The following is a 26,347-nucleotide window of genomic DNA, read 5'->3' on the forward strand; positions in this document are numbered from 1 at the left end:
AATGCTCCATCATCAAGATCAGCACATCAGAGGCTGCGGGGACGAGTGACACTCTAGTGACATGTACCGAGGAGCACAACGCACAGGCTCTGTGGTGGGGCTGCAGCTGTCCTAACTGGAGAGGCCCCTGGTCAAGGGTCTGTGACACGTGTTTCTCTCCTCTGCGCAGGTGGGCACAGGGCCGGGCGTGGGCTTCAACGTCAACATGGCTTTCACCGGCGGCCTCGACCCCCCAATGGGAGACGCGGAGTACCTGGCGGCCTTCAGGTGAGTGTCCCAGCTTCCTCTCCCTCGGGGCATTTCTGAAACACTCGGAAATTCCACACCTGTGTTTCCGCTCTTCCTCCGTGTCACTGCTCTCCTTCGACCCTCACCCTCCGTGTGAGCACTAGACTTGTCTCAGGAGCCCTTCTAGCAGCCTCCAGGCCGCACCATGCAGAGATCCACATTTCTTTAACTGCACTTTTGAGGGATGGGACTCCAGGGGGCTCCTCTCAGTTTGTGCTTCAAGCCAACGGTGGAATCTTCGAGACTTTCTTCCCTTTTGTCTGCCATGTTCCGCTTTTGTGCATTAAATGAAAAACAGGACTCCATTTTGGGTCTTGATGGTGAGAAAGTGATGGAGACCAAGGCAAGGGGTTTAGTGCCGGGTGTCAGAAAGTGTTACATTAGTGAAAGATGGCCACTTTCAGAATCCCCTGATTTTTCTTCCAACAAATCTTTTGTGAGAGGATGGGAAACAGAAGTAAATTGTTCCTCCTCTATGAAATAAAAATCGAGGCGACTCTCCCCATTCGTGCTGCTTCCTTTGCATTACTCTGGTCCCTGACAATAGAGCCTCAGGGCGATTTTCTTTAAATGCCGTGTTTGCTTTTGTCATCAAATGGTTACTTCTACTTTGATCTGGGCCAGATTGAAGTAATTCCTGCCACTGACAATGGATGCTCAGCAGAGCGCAGTTTCTGCCTGTCTTAAATGGTGGCTCCCACCTGCCCCATGGAATGAGTGCTCCAGGAAGTGGTCCTCCTGCCCCAGTGCGGGTCCCAGGGGCCCTCGTGGGGAGAGTTTTGTTTGGTGGCAAAGCCTAACAGACTTTTGGTCTCCATTAGAAAGCAATCAATGCAGCAGGGATTAGAGTCCCATAAAGGCTCTGGTGACTTTGTCTCTTTGCGTCTCTCTAATTCCATGCTCTTGTCCTGCTTTATCGAAATGGAAAGCACACGCGTGCAGGCGTGCGTCTCTGTGACGCATGTGTCCCTGCACATGTGTGTGCACATGTGTATGTGTGTCTCTGCGACTGCATGTGCACAGGGCTCTGTGGTGTAGGCTGGTCTGTAGATGTGAGTTTGTATGTGTGTGCATGTATGCAGGGGTATGTGTGTGTGTATGTAGATGCCCATGTGCGTGCACGTGTGCCTGTGTGTGTGCCTGTCTCTGTGGCGGGTGAGATTCCATAAAAGGACACATCTGTAAGAGTTTAGCTGAGCGTCCACAACGTGCTCTGTGGAGACCCTTACATGACCCCTCGCCGCCTCTGCCCGCTCACCTCGAAATGGGGTCCTAGTCCCCAACCTCAGAATGGTTGTCGGGGTCTGGTGATAGAAAGGCCCAGCCCCTGGGTGGCTCTGTCGATGTAAGTCCCCAGCCACAGCCACTCAGTGGTTCCGAGAAATAAACGGCTCACATTTGATTCAATGGAGACAGAACGTCAGCTGCTCAGAGGTGACCGCGGTCCCTGCGGAGTCCTCCCCTCCTAGAAGGCCCGTCCTGAATCGCTTTTTCCTCTGATCTCATTGCTTTAATTTTGATGCTGCTGCTTACTCTTGCTGAGGTATAAAGTAATTTTAGCAGTTGCTCTGCCTAATTTAAGGAAGAAGCACTCCTCCAAACACATACAACATCTGAGAATTTGCTGACGAGCCCGTGAAGATCAGCTTCGTGCAGTCTGAAGCTGGCACCTCAGCGCCTGGGAGTTGTGGCTGCCCGTCCTCGAGGCCCTCAGGCCGGCATCACTCTGCCGTCCGCCCACCTGGGAACCGGCCCCCTTATGAGGATTCTTTGGAAATACAGTGCCGGGACACCCGCCGTGAGAGGCGTCCATGCTGCCCGAGTGGGCATCGGTGCCACCCTGGGGCCCTAAGGCCCGATGTGGCCGAATTCTGGTGTGGGCGCAGCTTCCTTTAAACTCGGGTTTGAAGTGGTAGAAACGGGTAGCTCCCTCTTGCTGCAGAACTCTTCCTTCTTCCCGGCCAGGTTTCCACTGCTCTGGCCTTCATGCCCGGTCTCAGTGGCCCTAGGGCTCTGAGCCTGGGGTGAGATGCTCAGCACCTCGGGGCTGGCCGGTGGGCCCATGGGGGGGCGAGGTGGGCCTAAGGTCATCCTCCGGCCCTCGGCCCCCCAGGCAACCTTTAAGATGAACCTTTCACTCTTGGTTGCTGCTGACATTCTGTTTTAATCTTCTGCCAAGTGTGTACATGATGATACCTTATCAAATGAACTTTTTAAAGCTTAAATAGCTTCTTTGAAAAGGAAAATTGTTCCAGGGTTTTTTTATTGATTTTAATGTAAAAGAGCACTTTGAAGTTTACAATTTATGGTTCCCTGGTCATCGATCCGATGGGGGAAGAAGGGTCAGGCCCTGCTTTCCCCTTTCTTCTGCGCTTCTCCCCCTTTTGGGGGGCCCCATGGGACAATGTGTGCCTTAAAGGCAGCACCTTGTTACTCAGAGCCATTGCCTGCCACGTTGCATTTCAGGAGATCAAGCCTAAGATGAAGAAGAGATAAGAAAATTGCCCCTAATGAAATCCAGAAGCAGCAGCACTTTCTCCGCGGCCGGGCGCAGGCGGAGACTCGAGGAGAAAAGGGAACCTTAATTCAAACCAGTGCGGCCAGTCGGCTTTGAAGTTGCTGAGCGAGGAGAGGGCTTAGGGCCCAGGAGATAATGATGCTCTTTCCTTAACCCATCGCTTACCTCCCGTCCGCCCACGAGACTCCACCCCGGCAGCAAGGGGATCAAACGGGGGTTGTTTTTGCTTTTGCGTCGTAATTTGGATTTAAGTGTCACATTATGAAGTTTACCCAAGATGTCGGTGAAACTGGACTTTCTAAAGTGGCAACTTCAGTGTCTTAATGAATTGAGATTTGCCTTTCAATTGAACAACTGGACAGATTCACTCATTTTCCCATCGTTTCAAGGATGACATGAAAGTTGAGGCTCCTTTCATTTTTGTTACTCCCATATGGCATTTTTGGGGATTTTTTTCTTTTTTTAACAGTTTTATTTTTTTACTGTTGTGGTCAAATGTTCCTAATAGTTGTTATTTCCACCATGTGTGCGTGACCGGTCGGCTGGTGCTGGCCGCATCCGTTCACAGGGCTGTGTCTATTCAGAAAGGTTATGCCCGGGGGCCCAGTGCTCACATTGTGAGGAGATTTGACCTAAACCATTGGCCCTTGTTTTCTAAGGCAATGATGTCTCTTTAAGGGCATCCACATCTTCTCCTATGCAGATATTTTATCTGAGGACCACCTAGGGTGATCTTAGAAGCAAAAAATGTAAGCTGAAAACTCAGAGTTTAGCACCCTCATGTTTGGCGGCCTTCGTGGTACCTGCCCTCTCCCCGCACTCGGGGATATAAAAGGTGGACACACACAGCGGGCGGCAGGGCCCTAGGCAGGCGGCTGTGGCACACCGAGGTGGGTTGTGATGGCGCCGTGCACACACACCTGCCCCCCAGGGAGGAAGCTTCCTGGCCGAGTCCCTGAGGGGTGAGCCCGGACAGGTGTTGGGAGCAGAGTGCTCCCCTGGGAGCAGGGCTGGGGTGTGACCCACCTGCCTGTGTGGGGCCGCCTTCAGCTGCCTCTGGGGGGCTTGGCCGGGACCCTGATAGTGGAGGAGTGAGTCAAGGGGCTCCGACCAGGTGATCAAGGTGGCTGGTCTGCGCATTTGACGGCCGTCTCCTGGCAGCTTGGTGGCACTCCTGGATTCAGGGTGAGGTGGATTGTGCTGGGTCTGGTGGATGAGTCCAGAGAAGGATGACAGAGCCTGACCAGGACGGGGAGTAGGGGTGGGAGGGGCCACCTCAGGACATATTTGAGAGTGGGACGGAATTGAGGGCGGGCAGCGTGTCCTGTGAGCTCTCAGGTCGCTGTCTGGAGAGGAGGATGGGGCTACCACACAAAGAACCGGGAGGAGCAGGTTGTGGGTTCAGCTGTGGATGCTCACAGTTTAGCAGGTTTTCAAGAAAAGCTGGAAAGTGTCCCTCTGATTTGGCAGTTAGGAGGCCACTGGAAGGCCAGTCTGTGGAGGCTGGGGCAGAACGTTCTGGGCTGGGAGTGCATGGGATGTGAGGACGAGAGCAACGCCCGCTCTCTGAGGATCCGGGCTGAGGAGGAGAAGGGACAGGAGCTGGAGGGGCACGCAGGCCCAGAGGGCAGTGTCCCAGTGGGGAGGCCAGGGCCTGTCCAGCAGAAGGCAGGAAACCAGGAGAGATCATGGGGATACCGAGGCAGAGACCAAGGTCGGCTTCACGCAGTGGAGCAGCGAGACAGGCAGGAGAGGCCAGGGGATCCTGAGCCCGCGGTGGCCCCGGTGCCTGGTGGGTGGGCCCCTGTCAAGGGTATGGGGCGTCCTCAGCGGGCTATGCTGCCTCTGATATTGTATTCCCAGGGGTACCTGAAAGGAAGAGGGTGCCAGGTGCTGAGGAGGAGAGGAGAGCACTGTGAGGTGGGTGGGCTGGCAGCCAGGGCCTCCAGGGCCTAGACAGCCCATGCAGTTGTCCGAGAGCCTCTATCTGAGGTGGGCAAAGCCCTGGGGACAGTGACAGGGCAGGGAGCTGAGAGCACATGGGACCCTGGTGGGGAGCAGTGGGGACTGTGTGGGGTGGATGCTGAGGGAAGGATGGTGTGGGGCCGGAGGCCTCCTGGGTTGACCACAGGAGGGGCACGGAGAACCCCTTTGGGAGGAGCAGTGAGCAAGATGGCAAAGAAGGGCGAAAGTGGCTCAGCAGGGCACCTGCTCCACCCCGGGAGCCACAGCGGCAGGGAGGGCTGCTCCCACCTCACCAGGGCCGAGTCTCGGAGAGTAAAGTGCAGAGGCTGGAAGCAGGAGAGCACGCAGGAAGGGGCCTGTGGAGCCGTGGAGCAGTGGGCTGGGGCCTGGTGGGGACAAGAGCGGGCAGAGCTGGTCTTTCAGTGTGGGGGCATTTCAGACTGGCCCCACCGTCCAGCCTGCCTGGCAGTCCTCGCTCCCTGGTCAGCCGCAGTGCCTGAGGGTGGCCAAGGGCTGTGGGCAGGGGAGCTGCAGTGGGCGTCACAGTTGGTGGCAGCCAGGCTGGAGCAGTTGGATGCCCATCATTTTATCTTTGTTCTGGATCCGACTCTCAGTAGACTTCAAATCCTTGACGGGCAGTCGCTCCAGCCACTGTCCTGGCACATCTGGCGGAGACCATGGGTTTTGGTGACTCTGAAAGGATGCGGTGGAACTCCTGAGCTCAGCGACACCGCAGCTGGGCTGGTTTCAAGGCCACACCCACCATGCAGATGTGCGCTGATTCCCGATTTCTGCCTCCTTCCTGCCTCTCACAGCAAGAATTGCACGACGCACCACTAAAGGAATTTGTCATCTATTGAAACACTGTGATTGTTAAAATTGTGTTGTCAGGTACCCAGGGCCACAGCCTCCTGTGGAAGTGGCTCAGTTCGGCCACAGCTATTCTTCTGTGAGGTGGTTCCTGCTCCCTCACCCTGCTACAGACATCTAGTTGCGAGCTTACCCACAAACCACAATGATGAGGAAAGAAGACTGAGGATGCCCACTCTGAGCAGAGGCCCTGGCCACAGGAGCTTCCAGGCTCCTCAGGAAAGGACATAGTTTGTGTGGGTGATGCTTATGGGGCACTTGGGGATCAGGAAGGAGCCAGGGATGCAGGGAGGGCGTCAGCCCTGAATCCTGTCTCCACTGGAACCTCTGGCGCTGCCCCCCCGGGTTCCCAGATGCTCCCTGGCACAGGTGGGCACAGCCCCCGGAGAGACGGCTCCGGGGCCTGTTAGCCATGCCAGGCTGGATGCCCCGAGGCTTGTGCTGACCGTGAGCTTGGTGGGTTTTGTTTAGGGTCCTGATGTAGCAGACGAATTGAAGGGTCATTTCTTTCCAGAAGTTGGAACCAACTGTGGAATTAATCATTGCCTTTAGATCCCATTCTGGCTTTCGGAGACTCTGTGTTCATACACCCCGTGATCTGATGTTTCATGGTGCCTCATGGAACCCAATTCTGTTAACTGTCAGTGCCCCGTGGTATCCCCTGGTGCTGTCTCTTCCGCAGAGCAGCCAGGGGCCGATCCGGGGCTGCGGTTCTGCACGTTAGCAAGTCGCACTCCACTTGCCCACTCTGTTGTCCTGGCTTGCTCCCATCCTGGATGCCTTGCCCATGGAAACCTGCGGTTACGGACACAGTCGTGCCTGCCAGGCCGCAGGTGTGGGCTGGCCAGTGAACACAGGACTGAGGGGAGGGCACAGTGCCGTGTACGTAGTGAAGGGCAGCGTCCCCAGGCCTCACCTGGGACTGCCCTGTGAGCAGAGTACGCAACGCGGCCGTGCAGAGCAGCCTGTGTCGCCCTCGTGCTCCCCTGCGCTTGGGGTTTGCAGGGCGTTGTCCCATCTGAGCTCCACCCTCAGGGACAGGCGCATGCTAGGGGGTCTGGGCTTGTTCCCAATACCCTCTCCTCTCCCCCACTAAGGGGTCACCGTTGATGGACACCTGCCCGTCTCTTCTCTCGGAGACCTGCCCACTCCCCTACCTCTCAGCAGTCAGGGGACCGTCTGCTGCCTTGGGAAGCTCCCAGCCCACCCGCTCTGCCCTCAGGTTGCCTTGTAGGTCAAAGGTGACCCCACAGAAACACTCACCTTAAAGTGACGGTTGAGAGAAGGCCAACAGCAAATATTTAGCTCTTATTTCCAGAGACTAAGTTGTTTATTAAAGTTTAACTCAAGATAAAGTGTGAGGCCAGTTCCCCATTCTCTTTGCAGCACCTACGAAGTACGATGTTCTCTCAGCTTCCCTCCCACATGAGGATGCCGGGCTGGTGACGAGGCAGAGCTTCTAGAAGGCGGGTTCTCAGGATAGTCAGGGCGCATTCGGCCCTCTTCTCACAAGTCCCACTGAGGGCCAGTGACATTTCTGAGGGTGGACCGCACGTCGGTGCTGGAGGCCCACCAGCACACGCCAGCACTCTGTGCCACTTCAGATTGTCTCAGCCTTAGTGAGCGTTTGGGGTCACAACCTAGAGGGTCCAACCCAGGAAAACACGGGAGGGTGTGTGCATGGACGTCCACTGTCCTGGCTGCCCACGCTCGTGTGTGGCCGATGTGCTCAAGCCCCCCCTACACACACGCGTACACACATATGTACACTCTCTCACACCCACACCCACGGGACCGGCCGTGTTTTATATTTTATTTTGCTTGGCTCTGGGGCGATGCCACACACCAGGCACAGACGCCAGGGACTCTCGGCGTTGACTTCGTTTAATGATGATTTTAACAGGGCTGTTTTTTTTAATTTTGTGGGGGGATTAGAAATGAAATAGCTCAGCAGCACTTCAAAGCAGAGCCCAAAAGCCCGCCACATGCACTTGCTTCAAAACGGCTGCAGAAGCTCTTTGTGAATGAGCTGGGGTCTGCATAAAATGTCTGTGGTTTTCATTGAAAAAACGTCTTGGCTTTAAAATCCATACCAAAAGCACGCTGAAACTGTTATTCCACCTGAAGACCAGGTTAGTGCGACAGGAACGTCATTAAAATAATTAAAATCCAGTCTCCAGGGGCTGACAGAGGCAGTGAAAGGCACTGGCAAGTGTCAAGTGTCAAGCGTGGCCTCACTGGGCCATGCTGCCCGTCAGGAGCCACTGAGGAAACCCCAGGTCCTTGGAGAGGGGACCGGGACCTGTGCCTTTGGGAAGACAGGCCACGTCTGCTTGTCATTGAGAGAAAAGCAGACGACTTCCTGGATCCTGAGGCATTCGCTCCATCCTGCCACTGCCTAGAGTGAGAATTTCTCAACTTCCAGAGCCCATGGCGGGACCGGGAACACACACTCCAGAACATGCTCTGAAGCAAACGCTCTGTTTAAGAGGCAGTGTTTCCTCCTTTGTGTTTACAGCGTCTGTTGAGCCTTTGTGGCAGCGTCGCAGTGGACACAAGGAAACATGAAATCTGAGGCTGGTGTCACGCAGTGCAGGATGTTATGAAAGTCGTATTGACAGGCGTCTGGAGCAGGGCTTGGCAGGCTATGGCCCCTGGGCCAAATTCCACCACGTGTTTTTTAAGTAAAGTTTTACTGGGACACGGCCACGCTCACATGTTCACGTATCATGTGTGGCTGCTCTTGCCCTACAAGGGCAGTGTTGAATGTGGCACCAGAGACTGTGTGGCCTGAAGACTAAAATATTGACCCCCTGGCCCTTGTAGGAAAAGAGTGCCAGACCCTGGGTCCTTTGAAACTTCTTTCCTGAGCCTGTTGCAGACAGTTCCAGAGGAAACTGAACTGGGCACAGCCTCAGAAGGAAGAAAAGTGAAAGCATCGAAATGTTCAAAAGCCAAGCCCGGCCTTCTTGACGCCGCAGTCCGAGGTTCCAGAAGTGAGCTGCTCGGCTGGCGAGCTGTGAAGTTGGTGCTTGTCTTTGTGGATGACTTCTCAGTGTCTGCCCTGAGTGGACGAAAGCCGCAGAGGGCCCTCACGTCGCGCAGCCGAGCCTCCTCTCTCGGAGGCGCTCGCTCTGTGGGTCTTTTGGAACCAGGTGGTGTGTGTTCCCTGGAGCTGGAACTCGGTGTTCCAGCTGCTCCGACATCCTCGGTGTCCTCGGCCGGCTCCTCCCCGGGGCTCCTGTGTGGAGGGCGGGCAGAGGTTCCCCTTATTGCAGCCCTGAGGGGTTTTCATCACTGCCGCCACCTGCAGCCAGATCCTCAACAGCACTGCAATCTAGAAGAGTTCCTGAATGGAGTAACATTTAATTTCGAGCATTTTTGTTTCTTTTGGCCAAAGTGGGTACCTCGTGGAGTTGACTTTGCTGACTTACGCGATGGCTTTCCTTTTGAAATGGAAGCTGAAGGAGAGACTGGAGGCTTTCACACCAGCCCTGCCGCCCTCGGCGCTGGTGTTCCAGACTCTGCAGTGTGGGAAGGGAGCGTGGCCATGCCGGGCGCGCGTGACTCCCTGTCCGCATGGGCCTCTAAGAGCTGTCTGCAGGAAATTGAGACTGCGAGACGAGCTGGGCGTGCATGCTGGTAGAAGCTGCAGGAACACAGAGCCTTTGCTGCAGCAGAAACTTGTTGAGCAGCTCTGAGAAGTAGGCAGAAGGCTTACTAACCTTGGGGGAACCGTAAAACCTGGCCCTCTTCAGCGAGGGCTGAGTGACGAGTCCAGCAGAGTCGCACAGCACACGTGCGCAGTCGCAGGCTGCCTTCCTCAGCTGCTGCAGGAGCACGGGCCCCGGGCACCTGTGGTTCTGCCCACTGTGCCCCCAGAGGGGAGGAAGGAGAGTGAAGTCAGTGGTGATTAATTCCAAATCAAATAGAGCAGCTTACGTGACATGGGTCTCCTGGGCCGCCCCTGTAATAGATCCTCACTTATAACACAGCGCCCATGTCTACAGGTCGGGCTGACGGACTGCGAGCTCCCGGCTGGGTGTTTTGTGTTAAGAAGTGTATTTCTACTTTTCAAGTAGACTCTTTCCCTTGTTCCCCTACTGTAACTTAACCACTGGATTTCTCTGTGAATAAATAAATATTTTTAACCGTCAGCTCTCTTAAATTTGATCATCAGCTCCCCCTTTAAAGATCTTAAGTACAGAATTTCTTTTTCATTAACCCGATGCGTCACCCTTGCCTCCATGCTCTTTGGTTATCCGGTCATTCATTGCTGACCTTGCCCTGGCCCTCTGGGGTCAGTGGCTCCCAAGCCTTCTCAGCCACAAAGCTCTGGGACCTGTGCTGGAGGCAGTGACTGTGCCCGTCCTGAAACAGTGTCGGTGTAAAGTGAGCAGAGGCGTGAGCAGAGCCGTCCCCACCAGCAGGAGGGAGACGGTGGTGGCGGGGGCGGGGGGGAAGACGGGGAGGACCAAGAATGAGAGGCTGGAGATGATCCTTAGTAGCCCAGCCTCCTGCTCCACTCGCTCCAGGTCAGGGCAGCGGTTGCTGGAGGGGGGGGCCAGGTCACAGATCACCTCCAAAATGTGCAAAAGACGGCCCACGCATGCACTGCCTGTGCTGCACTGGGCCCTGAGCCTTCATATTGGGGCTTGTGGGTTTGGGACACCTGTGAAATGAGCCGTGTTCACACCTGGGCTCACCAGTGTTTCTTGCTCCTGCCCTTCGCAGAACGGTGGTCATGCCCATCGCGAACGAGTTTGCCCCGGATGTGGTGCTGGTGTCATCAGGCTTCGACGCTGTGGAGGGCCACCCCACGCCGCTCGGCGGCTACAACCTCTCAGCCAAATGTAAGTGGGTTTGCAGGCTGCCCAGAGCACCCGGGGCTCTATGTGTTTATGATCCAGTGTGCTGTGTATTTCAAGCCCCTGCGTTAGTGACAACAGAAGGAAACTAACATTTTTCGTATTACCCAAAACATGACAGTGCCAGCAAGCCCAAGAACATGGGGCTAGCCGAGCGCGGGAGGCTAGAGACCAGGAGGCCCCAAGCACACCCTGCCCTGGCAGTCGTGCTGGCGTGAGGTCGTGTAGCCTTTGAGCGCGGTGACCGGGGTGCACGTTTTCTCAGCTGAGACGCAGTGCCTCATGTCACCCACGCTGACCGGGGAGGAACCTATGTGGAGGGGAATAGCTGAGAGCAAGTTCACTTCCAAGTTGGAGGGGAGCAGGGAGCCCCACATCCGTGCACGCTCTGGGCGATTTGCATGGGACGACGGCCCTGCTTTTAACCAGGAGAAAGATGGCTGTGCAAAGAGCCCTGCCTAGTGGTGGCTGTGCCCTGTGCTTCTGCTCTGTCACAGCAAACCACAAAGCAATGTGCATCTCCTGGCGTCGAGCCTCGGGTACACAGAAAGGCCCTGGATGCACCCCAGCCCCCGCCACCACTGCCCAGCACCCCCGGTGTCACAGCAGTCGAGGCACCTGGGATTCTCTGGGCTCCTGGACATGGCCCTCGTGATTTGTCTGAGGCCCTAGGGTCCCCTCATGGCCCATGGTTCCTGTCAGTGCAGATGGTTGAGGAGAGCCCGTCCACATCCCTGTCCCTCACATGGGGAGAATATGGGCTCACAAGAGGAGAAAGATGGAAACAGAGTGGCCCTGGGTGGCTGTGCTCCAGCACAGGACCTCTCAGAGTCCCTGTGCCCCCGGTCGTGGGCCTAGTGGCCAACGAAGTGACCAGTCAGAGGGCAAAGAGTGTGCACCATGCCGGGCACCCCTCAGTGCCCGGCCCAGCCTGCCGCCACGTCCTGAGCTGCTTCATCCTTGTGGCAGCCTCGAAGCCGTGGGCAGCATCTCCATCGGACGGAGACAACCCAAGGCTTCGGAACTTACGGCCTCCCCAGTGCCTGTGACTGCCGGGGAGCACAGCCCAGCCTTGGGCCTGGTCTGCTGATGGCTAGCCTGTGATGGGGCCACTAATCAGGGTGGCGCAGTGCTCACCGGCTCTCTAATAAACGACAGACTGTCCCGGCTGAGGGTGGCAATCATCATTACCCATCAGGCGCTTTGGGCCCGTGGGAGGGCGATGTGGCTGCATTGGGGGGACTGTGGCTACTGATGAAAGCCAGACACCCCAGACACAGCTGTGTGAGAGTCTTGGAAGTGCGCACGTGACATTAATGTGCGTGTCTGCATGAGTGTGTGCGTCCACGCGTGTGCCCCCCACATCGGCTGCCCAGAACCCCCTGGGCCCCTGGGAGGATGTGGCCATGCCCTCACAGCTGCGGGCTGGGGTCCCGGCTGCCCACCGAGGCCTGGCCTCTGTGGTCCCAGCATGAGAGAGCCGACGGGCTCCTCCCTGCCCCCCAAATGAGATGATTTGCGGCATTATAAAATCAAAGCCTTCAGACCGTAATTCCTACTCTCAAACAGATCAAAAAGAGTCCCAGCCCGAAATTCTTCGATGAATTTATTACAATCAAACCTGGCTTCTATTATATGTTTCGGTGTGCCAGCCCCCTGGGTCTCCATAACGTGATGTAATGCGTTTCTGGGGCTTTGATCCACTGCCAGGCGGGGGCCCACGGCCCGCCCCCACCCTTGACTTGCATCTCGCATTTCTGTTGCAGGTTTCGGGTACCTGACGAAGCAGCTGATGGGCTTGGCTGGCGGCCGGATTATTCTGGCCCTGGAGGGGGGCCACGACCTCACGGCCATTTGCGACGCCTCGGAAGCATGTGTTTCTGCTTTGCTGGGAAACGAGGTAGGAGGACCAGGAGGCCACGGCTGCTCTGTGCGTGGGCCCGGCCCAGACCTGGCCTATTTCACTTCACTGTCTCTCAGTGCCAAATGTTCCCTCCCAACCCCACTTAGTAGGGCTGTTGTACATCTGACAAAACTGTGTAATTACAGCCAGAAGGAGGTGAGCACAAGGATCATAAGAACCCTTTTCTCTTGAAAAGGTGGTTCAGCATTCTGTATGTTAAAGTGCCTCACCTTTACGTGTGGGCCACATGGAGAATATATGAATCTCTTGGTCTCCTCCTTCATGGACAGTCAGTTCCAGAATTTCTAAGGCAAGTTCTGAGGGGGGTGTCACTATGCAGGTCAGATATTGGGCCTCCGTTCACCGCGGCTCCTGATCGGCAGCCCTGTTGGCTGCTCTGACCCCGCAGGTGACGCCCAGGGTCGGGGCACTATACTGTGTCCCACTCAGGCCACAGGACAAAGTCAGGGAGATGCTGTGGCCTGGCCTGCACAGCCGGAGCTCAAAGGCTCTGGCTCGGGAGAGGGAACTTTTGAGGGTTCAAGGGAGAGAGCCACTGGGAGTGTTCCATTCCAGGGTGACAGCAGGCGGGGCCGCACCCTCCCGGCTGGCACTCCAGGTGGACGGGATGGTGGGAGGGGATGGGCTACTGGTGACAGTGTGATGTCCAGCCTGCTGAGCCTCTAAAGTTGGTGACACAAAACTGGTTTGTAGCTTTCATTTTGAATTTCCGAAATGTGCTCTTCCTGAAACTTGAAATTTACCCACAGGCCTGTGGTTATGGGGCCACGTACCTGTGTCCTGACCCCACCAAAGGATCATGGGCAGGTTCAGGTTTCCCCATGGCATAGCTTTCTCTCATTGCTCGTGGTGACCTTACCACGTGGGTCCTAGAAACAAGCCGGCTGGTGTTGTGGGGGGCAGGGCCAGCGTACCCTGGATCACTGGCCCAGCCCGCAGCAGGGAGGGGCCTGGCGCCCAGCTCGCCAGACACAGGGCCTTGACGGGCACAGGGCCCACGGTGGGGACGCCTGGACCTAGCTCATGAGCTCCACTCTCATGCCGTCCCCTGGGGCTCACCTCTCCTCACCGCATCACACGACACGGGGCTTCTCCAGGTTCGCGATGCATGAGGACACTCTTCAGTAGGGCCAGACTTACCTGGATGTCCAGTGAGGGTACCGTTGTCTCTACCCCCATGCTCCTGCTGGTCAGCACCCAGAGTAGAGAGAAGCCTAAGTGACAAGGCTCTGACCTGAGGCTCAAAGACGCACAGCTCAGGAGGAACAGGCTGCACCAGAAATGCAGCCTTGAGCACATATGGCAGGAGGAGGGGGATGCCTGGATCCACAGGCCACTAGGGGAGGTCCCGACGTCCAGTTGAGAAGAAGTGGGCGAGAGAGAGGGGTGGCCCCGAGGAGTGATGTTGGGGCGGCTGAGGTGGAGACAACCCAAGTGGCCGTCGGGTCATGTTCAGGACTGTGGGTCAAGGAGGCACTGGGCTCTGCTCAGCCAGCTGGTGTCCTGCTGGTTGGCATAGAGGGCAAGGGCGCCCCTCCCACCCCCACTCTCTCCTCTCTGTCAGGAGACACTGAGGCCGAAAGACCCAGAAACCCCCGGAAAGGGTGATGCGGTGAGGCTGGCTGCAGCCTGGCTGGGAAGGCCCCTGATAAGGCCTGTCTCATGTGGTGTGGAGTCAGCAGTGGGCTCTCCCCCTGGGATGGTCAGAGTGCTAGGGCTCCTCCAGGAGACCAGTCACCCAAAGCTGTCCTGACCCGTCCCTGAGGCTGCCCTCCTACACCCCCATCAGCAAAGTGCATTAGAGGGCAGAGTCCACGAGATGCTCGAGGAAGGTGCTGACGGGCGGAGCGAAGGGGGGCTTCAGGCAGGTTCTTGAAGGTACATACAGTAGTCCCCCTTATCCACGGTCTCGCTTCCACGGTTTCAGTTACCTGTGGTCAACTGCGGTCCAAAAGAAAGTTCCAGAAATAAACACTTCATAAGTTTTTTATGAAACTTAGGAATTCTGAGTAGCATGATGAAATCTCGCATCTTCCTGCTCCGTCCTACCTGGCACGTGACTCATCCCTTTGTCCAGCGCATCCACGCTGCAGACGCCGCCACCCATCAGTCACTTAGTAGCCGCCTCGGTTATCACCTTGACTGTCAAGGTACCGCAGTGCTTGTGTTCAAGGCACCCTGGTTTTCCATAGTAATGGCCCAAAGCTCAAGAGTAGTGATGCTGGCAATTCAGGTATGCCAAAGAGAAGCCCTAAACTGCTTCCTTTAAGTGAAAAGGTGAAAGTTCTCGACTTTGAAGAAAAAAAATCATATTCTGAGGCTGCTAAGATCTGTGGTAACTTTTATTACAGTATATTGTTATAATTGTTCTATTTTATTCTTAGTTATGGTTGATAATCTCTTACTATGCCTAATTTATAAATTAAACTTATAGGTATGTTTATATAGGAAAAAACATAGTCTATATAGGATTCGGTACTATCCACAGGTTTAGGCATCCACTGGGGGTCTTGGAACGTATCCCCCACAGATAAGGAGGGACCACTGTATTAAATTTGACTGCATCCAACAAGGTTCATGGGGCGACACATTGTAGAGAGGTCTCCCGTGATGTGATGCAGGGCTCTGTCCTCAAGCCATTTCCAGTCAGTGTTGTTCCCTTTGGCCTGAGTGAACTAACAGAAGGCATGCTGTGGACAGGAGGATGAAGCATGTGGATGTGCCCCCCGGGCTCAGGGTGGACAGAACTGACAAGATGGCGTTTGGAGGCAAATGTGAGGTCTGCAGCCCAGTCCTGGCGGGCCACAAGCTGAGGATCAAGTGTGAGAATGACTTGATTTGGGGTTAAATCCTCAGGAAGCTCTGCGTGTGTCCTCCATGTGAGGTGGCCTGACAAGGAGAGGGGGGCCAGGCGTCCCTGGAGAGTGTGGTACCCAGGGAGGAAAGCCATCACAATCTGCCCGGCCACGCGCCCCGCTCTGGGGCCACTCCTGAGGAGGGCATGACCAGATGAGCACAGTCCTGGGGCGGCAGTTGGGGAGAGGGCTGAGCCTGAGGCTCAGGGGGCAGTCTGGACCCTGGCACCACGGTGACAGCACCCCAGCTCCTGCGGGGAAATGCCTGTGCAGCCACGTGCTCCGGGGTCCCGGGCTCATGCCTCCTGCCCTCTGCTAGGGCAGGTCGGGCCGGCGTGGGGTGTGGGCAGGGGGCTTAGAGTGGGCGGGCGCCTGGGTGGCTCCACTCTCCCCTGACAGCCTTTGCTTGTCCTGGATGGTGCTCGTTTAACCTAAGTCACATGGATCAAAGATCCGGGTGCCATCTCATTTCTGGTCAGCTGGTTAGTGATATGCTTGATATTCTCAAATAAAATACTAGTCTGCGTTTTAAAGTGTCCACAACACATCACTTGTCCTTTCTCCACATAAAACAATCCTTTCCCCCTTGTCTGCTGGAGTTAAAAGATGACTGATGTGTGTATTCAAACCCCCCTAAAGCTTCTGGACTCCCCGCTAGTCATTTTAGAACAGCGACAGAGAACTTGACTTTCCACTGGGGCCTGTTCCTGCTCCCGACGTGTTAGCTCTTTTTACAAGAAAACGTTCTTCTACTTAAACACATCAAAAAGCAGGAAGCCCCAGTTTTATCAAGGTCTCTTAAAAATCTTTTTAATGCAAGAAAGTTGGACTGAGCCCTGCTCCTCCGCCCCGCGGCCTTTGATGAGCATGATGGACGGCGTGCCGGCCGGTTTGGCACGCACGCACTCGGGCGGCCAGCTGTGGACAGCAGCGAGCTGCAGGGGCTCTGCCGCCTGAACCATAGAGGAGGGAGAACAAAGCAGAAGTGGGGCCACAGCGGGCTGCTCCCAAGGGGGGCGAGCACCGTATCTAAGGTCAGCATTGCTCCCAGGAGCCATCTTATATAATAGTTTCAGCTTTAAGTTACATGCAGCTATCAGTGACAACTGACGTGAAACATCATTTAAACGTGTTGCACAGTGCGGTATAGATGGAGGCGAAGGCGTCCAGTGGGTGGGGTGTGGGGCGAGCTGGGCCCAGCTTCCGGCAGTCGTGTCAGTCACCCCAGAGGCGAGGTTTCGTTTGAGCCAATTTTCTCTTTAGTCCTGTGGCACTTCAGGGCTAAATGCCACCAGTTCGCTCCACCCAGCTCCTAGATTAGAGGGGGAGCTTCGTGGAGGGTTCCATGAAACTGCAGCGTTGGGAGACGGCTTCACTCAGGAATGCGGCTCCCCCATTACATTCTTGTGCTTGTGAAAGCTGTGGATGCAGAAAAGCTCTGAGTGACTAAAAACGATTCTGTGTGTAGGACACGGAACCCACCGGTCTGAGGGCCAGGTGTCTGCTTCCAGCCAGCAGGCTCTCCCGCCCTCCCTCTCGCACATGCACACGCTTGGGTGCACACACACGGTCGTACACACACTCACACAGGCACACTCGCACTCCCAGTCACGCTCACCTCGGGCCAGTAGTGACCACTGCAGCTGCACGTGGGAGCTGGCAGCAGGCACAGGGTCCAAGTGCACGTGTTCCTGCCTGAGGTTGTGAGTCGCCTCCTGTCTCCGGCCAGTCTCCAGGATCCTTGCTGACCGACATTCGGGAAGGTGGCCCTTGCCCCAGCCTTCAGTTGAGGAGGCGTGCCTGCACGTGGCTCGCCCCTCCTCTAGTTACAGTGGGATGCAGGAGAAGTGGTGAAGCGCTGACCTTCCCAGCCCCCCTTTGTAAACGAGGATGGGAGAGTCCCCTCCGTCACTGGCCACCGGGCTCAGCAAAGGGCAGCTCGAGAGGAGGATGTCCTCCTGGGTCCAGGTGCACTCGGACCTGTGTCCCCCTTGTCCAGCAGGTCCCAGTACATCAGGCACTGGCCACCAGGCTCCCGCTGTGGGACCAGGCAGCAGAACCCCGTGTTCACAGTGCTCAGCATCTGTGGTTGATTTTGTCTTTAATGCCTCTCATCTTCCAAGAGGATCGCAGCATCTATGGAAGTGCAAGCGAGACAGGCGAGCCGGGGACATCCAGATGGAGTGAGGAGGGAAGATGCGGTGGGCTGGCCCCAGGTCAGCCCAGGGTCACAGGAGAGCGCTCTCTGTCCTGATCTTCCACGCGCCTCCTCCTTCCTCAGGGAGGGCTTTTCTGCCCATGGGCTTCCTGAAGAGAACCCGCCACGTTCATTGCACACCAGCTTCCCCAGTGCATCACGATGAAGCACGTGCCGCCCATCCAGTTTCTGGGCCCAGCAGCGGGGGGAAGCCCAGTGCCAAGCTGGACCGGGAGCATGGGCCTCGTGTCCTTGGCTGTCACATCCCCCCAGCCATCCCCCAAGAGAGGAAGAGCGAGGAAGGGGCACACTCACCCCTTAGGAGCCATCCCCACCCCTGCTCCGCAGGTGAGGGGGACCCACCCAGGAGGAGCGGCCAGCCCTCCCCCGCAGCTTCCGAGAGTCATTTCCTTCTGACGCTTGTCCCTAGCCCACTAGGCCCACCAGCCCGGCTTCAGGGCCTCATCCTGCCCCACTTTGCAGTGAGGAAGCTCAGGCAGTGGTGGGTGGAGAGCTGGATGTGACCCGCCTCACAAGGGGCTGGGGTCAGGGGGCTGGTGTGTGTCCCCCTGGGTGCACTTCCTCTGGTGGGTGCTGAGTCTGTCCTTTAACCTTTTTTCAGAAGCCATCATGATTTTTACCCATCTTACAGTTTATTTTTGTTTTTTAAAAGTCTCTTGCAAACCAGCCCATCATATCCATAAGCATTGCGTTTTCACCAGAAGGGCCACGAACACAGCTTACCGACTGGTCGCCGGGTAATTACTGAGTCCCTGCTGTGCCACGAGACCAGGTTCCAGGCCCTGAGGCTGCCCAGTCTAACCAAGCGGGCCCTCCCAGCACTCACCGTGGTGGAGGAAATAGCCCCGACTTCACAAGTGACCCCTGAAACAGCCATGAGGAAGGACAGGTCTGGGGCGTCACTGCTCAGCTGCAGCCAGAGAGCATGCGGTCCTGGGAGTGGCCGTGGAGCTGTCAGGGCAGCAGGGGTCTGTGGGGACGCCATTGGCAGGAGGCTGTGAGCTGGAGCCACAAGGAGTGACCAGACGGTGGCTCGGCCGGGCCCCAGGAGGCCCCTCTGCATGGAGCCAGCAAGAGGATGGGAAGGAGACCGAGTGTCGTGGCTGCAGCCGAGGGCAGAGAACCTTCCGGGGCTGGTCCCAGCATCAGATGCTCCGGGGGAGATGAGGGCTGGCAGCAGTCCTTTGGAAGCCGCTCTGCTGAGGCCAAGAGAGCTGCAAGAAAGTTTCCCTAGAGAGAAGGGCAAGCGCTTGGGGCAGCAGCTGGACAGCTCCAGGGCAGAGAGCCTGGCAGGGAGCCGGCGCTCGGACCTCGAAGTGGGGGACTTAGCAGGACAGTGTCTTGGGCCATGGGCAGGGACGGGGGAGGCAGGGTGTGTGTGGTCAGACACAGACCCAGGTGGCCCCGTGTGACATCCTCTGTCTGTTCTGGGAGGAAGGAAAGGGGGCACCTGCTGGGGTGGCTGGGCTGCCTGAACTTGGACGGGGCTGTGAGTGCAGGAAGGGGACTGAGCTGACCAAGCGTGGCCGGGGACCGTGGCTGCCCGGAGGGGCTCTGAGAAGGGCTCCCAGGGGGCTCGAGGTGGGTAGGCCTGAGGACAGGGGCCTGGAGCCTCCATCATTATTTTAGTTTTCCTGGCCAGCCTAGATACTCCCAACAAAGTGTTTTATATATTAGGAAAAGCACAAACTGTGGCCCATTTTCTACCGGGATATTTTAAGGACTGTTTTCTTAGGATGCTGTGATCTCTTGATTCTTCTTGCTTAAACTGCAGGCCCCTTTCAACTGCAGAGTAGAAAAGCGATTTCCATACTGATACAGACACCGAAGCCCTTACGGCAGTCTCAGACCATGACCCGCGGGTCTCCCCGCCTTCTGCTCCAGGGCGGCGCTCTCCCAGTGCTCTCCTGCCCCCTTCGCTAAGGCCACCTCTTAAAGATTGAGCTGCACATGAACCTAATTTCTGATTTGGTTCTGAGGTCTGGCAGACTCACGTTGGGGTGAACGTACTCTCGGGGCGCAGAGGCCTGTCTGTCATGCCCGGGACACAACATTGTCCGTTTGTTCCCTGAAAGGGCCATCTCCAACGGGGGCCCGCAGAGCGACTACAGCTTTAGAAGTCATTGAACTGATGCTCCAGTGACATTCTGCTCCCGCTCAGCGCCCCTTCCAGGGCACACAGCCAGGTGGCCACCCAGGGCTGGTCTGGGAGGGTTGGCGTGGCCCTGCTGCCCATGCTCCAAGTCCCCGGACCACACTTCCCGCTGGCTCCTTCTGGCCATGCAGGGCCTTGGGTGGCCTCTCTTGCCCTTTCGATCTCTCCATTCAGTGGGCACCATCACCCATTTCTCTGCTCCCCGTGGCTGCCTGCCCCGCTGGGCCCTTCCCGTACAAGAGTTGTCCCTCTAAAGATGGTGTAGGTCACCTCTCTGCTCCGCTCAGCACCTGAGCTGCCTCGCCCCTTGCGCCCTCCCCGCGGTCCCCTCCACCGCTCTGGCCTCACCCCCTGCCTGGCCCAGCAGCCTGCTCCCTGGGGAGTGGGGCTTTGCTCTTCCCATTGCCTGAGGGGTCCCCTGGCCACGCGTGCCCCTGCCCACCTCCTCCAGGTCTTGGCTCAAACGTCACCTGTTCAGTGAGGTCCCCCTGGCCACTGCGTGCATGAGTGACCCACCCACCCCAACCCTGCACCCAGTGCTGTGTTCCCAAGGCACTTGGCACCTCTGACACTCCGTCTGATTTACTCACTCATTTTGGGTTTAGCTCATTGGCTCTCCCGCACTAGTGCGACTCTCTGTGAGGCCAGGGGATGTTTGTCCATCTGTCCAGAGAGGTATCGCAAGTTTATAGAGTAGTGGTTGGGACTCAGTAGGCTGCTCAATAAATATTTATTAAACGAAAGAATAAAATCCCAGTTAGTAAGGGGCTAATGCTTTGAGATGTGAAGTTTCTCTCCCTCTCAACCCGTTTTTCTGAAGTTGAGGCCAGAAGCTGCCGGCTCGTGTCTCTGGCCCTGGAGCAGAGCCCGGCTCCAGCAGGTGCTCGACAGACGCCGTTGAAGAACTGATGAAGTGCGGCCAGCAGCGTGCTGTCATTCCAGCTTTTACTCTACCTCTGCGTTACAGCCTCACCCCTAAAAACCCAGGCACACGAGCTCTGTCCTCCCTCCGTCCTTCAGCGAAAGCAGCAGAAACACAGCCTGTGCCTGCCCTCCATTCGCTTCCCTCCATCCGGGCGCCTCTTTCCCGGGGACCCCAGGGCAGACCACACGCTCTCCCCATCCGCTCTGGAGAGGCTCTAAGGTGTGCTGCAGGCGTCTCCTCTCGCTTTCTTGTTGGGGAAAGTATTTGCCAGAAAAGCCAAAGAAAATGCAGTTGAGGCAGAGTTTAGATCATTTTCCCCCTTTTTCTCACATTCTTTTCCCTTAATTCCATGTAACTTCGTAACGGACAGGGGGGAACAGACAAGGGAGCCAGCACAGGGCGAGGACCCTGCTTCTCTATCACCCTTTATACAAACACGCAGTGAGACCTCCGCTCCCAGACGCCTTTGCCAGGGGCCAGGGACAGAGGACAGTGAGCCCTGGGAGGCATGGGGCGGGCCGACCCCTGGGATGGCTGGGACGAGGGGAGCCGCCATAGGAGTGGGCAGTGGGGGTGGCACAGACAGGGACGTGGGCACCACACTGCTGGGACGTGACTGTGGCAGAAGGAGTTGAGAGGAGGGCAACATATGACCCTGGAGGGCCAGCCGCCACTGGTGTGCCGAGGAGGTTGGCCATGGGGAGCCACCCGAGGATGGGCGAGCAGCAGAACCAGGGTTTTGTTGTAGAAAATTCCCAGTGACTTCCTCTCACACGTGTGTGTGTGCACGTGTGTGTATGTGCAGGCTCTGATGAACCCCTCTGCTTCAAAGTGATAGATAATTTACGGAATGAGTTACTTTTTTAAGCCAACTTTTTCTTAAAAGTGGTAAAACTGAAATTCTGGTGTGAGATTAGGGTTGGGATGGAACAGTCAGGACCCAGCAGGCGATGCTGCAGTGCTGGCCCCAAATCTGAATGGCTTACTTTCTGCTCGAGCTGCATGCCCAGCAAGGGGCCTGGGGCTCTGCGTCGTGTCACCCTCAGCAAAGGTCTGGCAGACCAGGCCACACCGAGGAACACTGCCCATCTTCACAGCCAAGGCTGGACAGCTGAGCACAGAGGAGCCGTCCGGGTGCAGCTTCATTCTTAACTGTCCTCCGGCCTCAGACTCACCGGGGTTGTTCCAAGTTGGTGGTTAGTCAGAGTCAGAGTGAACTTCCTGTACAGCCCCCTGGGACACGTGGGCAGCCGCGTCTCTGAGGTGAATGTCTAGTAGAGGGAGAGGTGGGTCCCAGCGACACGTTTGCCACCTTTATGAGATGAAATCAGAGTGCTTGTCCCACAGCCCCTCAGCAGTGGGTGACGAGTCTCAGCCACACTTAGCATTTGACCTCTGCCAATGTGATGGGGTGAGACAGCACCATGGGCGGGTGGAGATGGTCATTTCCCCGTCGCTGTGAGGCTGAGCATGTCTGTTGGCCACTTGGGCTTTCTCTTCTGGTGAAGTGTGTGTCTTCTGCCCTCGTTTCTATCAGACTTTTTCCTGTTTATTCTTGGGGTGGGGAGATTGGACGGATGGATGGGTGGGTGGGTGGATGGATGGATGGACAGTTAGGAGTCACCGCTTTTTCTGTGCTCTGGAAGAGTGAGTGCACGATCAGATTAACCTGTTCCTTGACTAGCAGGGCTCTCCTGAGCCGTGGGTTTCCTTTGGGTGAAAATTTTAAATGACTGATTCATTTTCTATTCTTTCTTAAATTAATTTTGGAAAGTTACATTTTACCACGCAATTATCCATTTCAGCCAAGTTTTCAGAATTATTGACAGAAGTTAACAGTGTTCTCTGATTATCTTTTTCATCTCTGGTGTACCTGTAGTCATGGCCCTCTTTTCATTCCTGATATCTTTATTTGTGCCTCCTCTGTAGTTTTCTTGATCAGTCCTGCCAGAACTTGCCAATGTAATTTAGTCAATTCAGAAAATCAACTTTCAGCTACAGTATCTTTTTTTTTCTTTCAAAATCTATTTCTGCCCCTTTTCCGTGTATGTTCTCTCCTTCTTTCTCTGGGACTGTTCTGTTCCCTTGTTCACTTCTTAAAACGAGTATTTACTTTTCAGTCTTAGTTTCTGATGTTTACACTTAAGGTTATAAATGTCCTCAGCACAGCGCTCAGCTGCAGCACACACTGTGATATGTAGCATTTTCATCATTTTTTACTTCTAAGCATTTCCTAATTTCTGTTTTGACTTCTTTGACCCACAATTGGTGTGTTTTTTAATTTCCAACCATAATGACTCGTGGTTCTCTTGTTATCAATTCCTAACAAATTGCATTGTGGAAAGAGAAGGCTGTCTGGTTGGCATCTATTTGTGGAGACTTGCTTCACAGGCTAGCCTGTGGTCATCTGCGTAGGCCTTCCACGTGTGTTTCAGATAACGGGTCTCCTCTGTCTGTTTACAGAGCTCTGTTTATGTCCGTTGAACCAACCTTCCCAGCGGTGCTGTTCGCATTTTGGTTTTCTCTGTCAACTTCTGTCTGCTTCTCTGCTCCTTCTAAGAAAGACACATCAAAATCTACTGTGATGGTACATTTATCCATATCTCTTTTTAGTTCTATCAATTTTGCTTCATACATTTTAAAGCAGTTTTACTAACTATGTGCAGATTTTAAATCACTATAACCTTTGGATGAATTGAAATTTTTATCATTATATAGTGACCTTCTTTATGCCCAGTTATGGGTTTTCCCTTAAATCTGTCATGACAAATATTGAAGATGTTCCTGGCCCCCTTTTGCCGTGCGTATCACTTTTCATCCTTGACTTTCAGCCGTGCTCCTGTGTTCCAGATTTTTCCTCTGCAGGCAGCATGAGTCTGGATTTCGCCACTGTGTTTTATATCCCACCCAGCAGTCAGTGGAGGCTTCGGTCAGTACAGCTGGTTCGATCACATGCTGTTTTGTTTTGTTCACATTTGTTTCTACCATCTTATTCTGTGCCATGTTTGCCCCCCTCTTGGTGGCTCTTTCCTTTTTCTCTTTTCTTGCCTCCTCGGTGTGGTTGAGGATTCCCCACGTTCCATCTGTTCCCTGTGCCGAGTGGAAGGAGACAGCCGACCAGTGTTGTTAGTAGCGATGCTTACAGATGTTCACACGCGCCCCAACATGCTCTGGGACCCATCCCTCCCCACACACCTCGGCCGGGCTGCCCTGGCCCCGGGTGGGGGTCACAGATCAGACACAGGACTCCCAGTTGGACGTACTTATGCTAAAAAATTACTTGCGTATCAGAAGTTTAAATGTGACTGATGTCCTGTATGTTTATTTGCTAAATCGGCAGCCCCAGTGCCCCGTCCTGGGTCATGTGCGATCACTGACTAGTGTTTCTTTTCCCTCTTTTTTTCTTTAATTTCACTAATTAGACATCACTAGTATTGTTTTATGTTGTCCCTATTTATGTGGCTTTTCCTGCATTTATGCCATTTTCTCTGCTCTTCACTCTTTCTCATTTCTCCAACTGTCATCTAGGATCATTTTCTTTCTGCCTTAAGCACATCCTGTAGAATTTCCCTTTCAAGTCGTTCTTTCACCCTCCCTCCTAATTGGTGGTCTTGCGGGGCTTACAGGCTGGGCTGGCAATCATTCTCTCCTGACACACTGAAGACACTGCCCCCGTCTCCTCGCTCCTTTGCTCTGAAGCAATCTGTGCCTGGCCGCCGGCTGCTCCTCTGCAGACTGTTTCTCCAGCTGCTGTAGGAATTCTCTGCTTGTCTTTGATGCTCCGTGGCCTCGCTCTGCTGTGCCTGACGTGGATTTCTTTTTCAATTCTTCCTGCTTGGCTCTCATCCCCTTCCTGAACTGAGGATTGGGACCGCTGATCAATCCTGGAAAATCCTCAGCCGTTGGCCCCTTAGGAACCCTCTCCTCGCTCTCACGGGGACACTGAACAGGTAACCAGGTCCCTTCTCCTTCTTTCTGCTCCTCTGTCCCTGAGCTGCATTCGCATCACTTCTTCAGTTGTTGCTTCCAGGTCACTAATTTTCTCTGTCGCTGATTGGTTGAGTTTCTGTTTTCCGCTGTTAGGTTTTCATTTCGAGAAGTTCTGTTTGGCTTTCTTTCAAGTCTTCCAGTTCCATTTCGGGAACCTCTGCTTCTTTCGTCATACATAAATGTCTTTTATTTTTAATACCTATTAAACATGCTTACTTCTATTTGATGACTGCAGTCTTTTAGGATCTGAACCTGTATTTTTTGGATAAAATTTTTATTCTGGGACGGTTTTTGATTTACAGAAAGTGGCAGAGCCAGCACCCGTGCTCCTGTGTGCCCCCCTCCGACGGTCCCCTCTGTTGTAACCATCTGATGTCAGTGGGACGTTGGTCACACCTGGGAACCAATCCAGCACGTTACTGTTAATGCTAGACATGCTGAGGTCTCACCCGTTTTCCCACGACACCCTGTTTCTATTTCGGGTCCCATCCAGGACCCCACTCATCACTCATCCAAGGGCCTTCTCAATGCTTCCTGCCCGGCGGTGCTGTCCACACAGCTCAGCTCTGCCGAGGCCGACCGTGAGCACCTGGTGGAAGTGGTGTTTCTGAGGTTTCTCCACCTGCACTTCCCCTTCCCCACAGGCGTGCCCTTTGGAAGGAAGTCAGCTCAGGTCACACTCGAGGGGACAGGTGCAGGGGTGTTAAGCTCCACCTCATGGCAGGGGGTGTGCACATAAGTCATTTGAAACTCTTCTTAAGGAAGACGTGTCTCCTCGTTGCTTTGTTTATTTCTCCAGTCGCTTCTTTATATCGCTGTGGACTGTGGGTCCTTGTTTTCTGCCCCGAGTTACGATTCAGCAGTATGTGACGCATCCCTTTCCGATTGGCCCCCTGTCGGCCCCTCTGACATGCCCCATCGTCCTGGCTTTGAGTTCTTCCTTCCTCTGCCCTGCAGGATGCCCCAGGCCTGGAACCAGCCCCTCCTCCAGGAAGGCTGCTCCTTTTCCTGGAGAAGGCAATTAGAACCTGGTTTGTTCTGGCCCAAGCGCATGCTGGCCAGCTCCTGCACTTTATGACAGTTTTGAGTGGGAACTTGTGCGTCTTGGAATTGAGCTGGCGCGCTCATTGGTGGCCTGGTGCGGGGACGTATGCCTCAGGAGAGGGTCTACAGCTGCTCTGCCAGGCATCTGGCGTCGTGGAGCCGACACCGCAAATAGCGGCTCTCTGCTCACAGTGTTTAGAACCCGGCGGATCCTCAGGGGGCTGAGAACAAAGCTTTCTTTGCCACTTGTCTCTGCGGGCACGCTGTCTGTGTGCCTGCTCTGCTGGCTCTCCCCAGAGGCTGCAATCATTCCAGCCTAGGCCTGCAGGACAGGGCCTGTCCCCAGGATTCCTGACCTCCCTGGGCAGGTTCCAGCTTCACTGCAGATCCCCCCTGGTTTTGTAGGCTAGTCCAGTTATCAAAAGGTTTTTTACTTGTTGCGTTCCTATGATCTATTTCAGCCCACCACACTTAGCTGTTAGCTTGTGGACGCTCTGGTCGGCCTCACTCGACTTGTCAGTGTACTCCTTGTTATCGTCAGCTGCCAGCACTTAAGGAGAAACCTGGAGCAAAGTTCCCTCTGTGAGAGGTTCCACTCCCTTCCTTCCGTTTACCTTTTTCCCCATTATTAGGAGAAAACTGTGAACAGGGGATACTCAAGCATTCTTATTTATAAGACCGGGGACATGAAAGTGATATTTCATGATAAGTGAAAGGGTATTTCATG

The 26,347-nt window shown here is 55.1% G+C and overlaps 1 protein-coding gene across 13 annotated transcripts in view; it reads left to right on the plus strand.

Moving 5' to 3' along the window:
* The window catches only part of HDAC4 (histone deacetylase 4), a 291,136-nt gene that overhangs the window by 257,858 nt on the left and 6,931 nt on the right, over positions 1–26,347 (plus strand). For 12 of the 13 annotated variants that reach the window (XM_046642744.1, XM_046642745.1, XM_046642734.1 and 9 more), the window contains 3 exons: positions 170–267; positions 10,376–10,494; positions 12,276–12,409. In XM_046642744.1, coding sequence (XP_046498700.1) covers positions 170–267; positions 10,376–10,494; positions 12,276–12,409 — 351 coding nt within the window. Of the gene's footprint in view, positions 1–169; positions 268–1,870; positions 2,596–10,375; positions 10,495–12,275; positions 12,410–26,347 lie in introns of those variants that run through there. The other variant, XM_046642747.1, reaches the window with a different exon arrangement.

This window comes from Equus quagga, chromosome 17 (assembly GCF_021613505.1).
Source record: "Equus quagga isolate Etosha38 chromosome 17, UCLA_HA_Equagga_1.0, whole genome shotgun sequence".
NCBI lineage: Eukaryota > Metazoa > Chordata > Mammalia > Perissodactyla > Equidae > Equus > Equus quagga.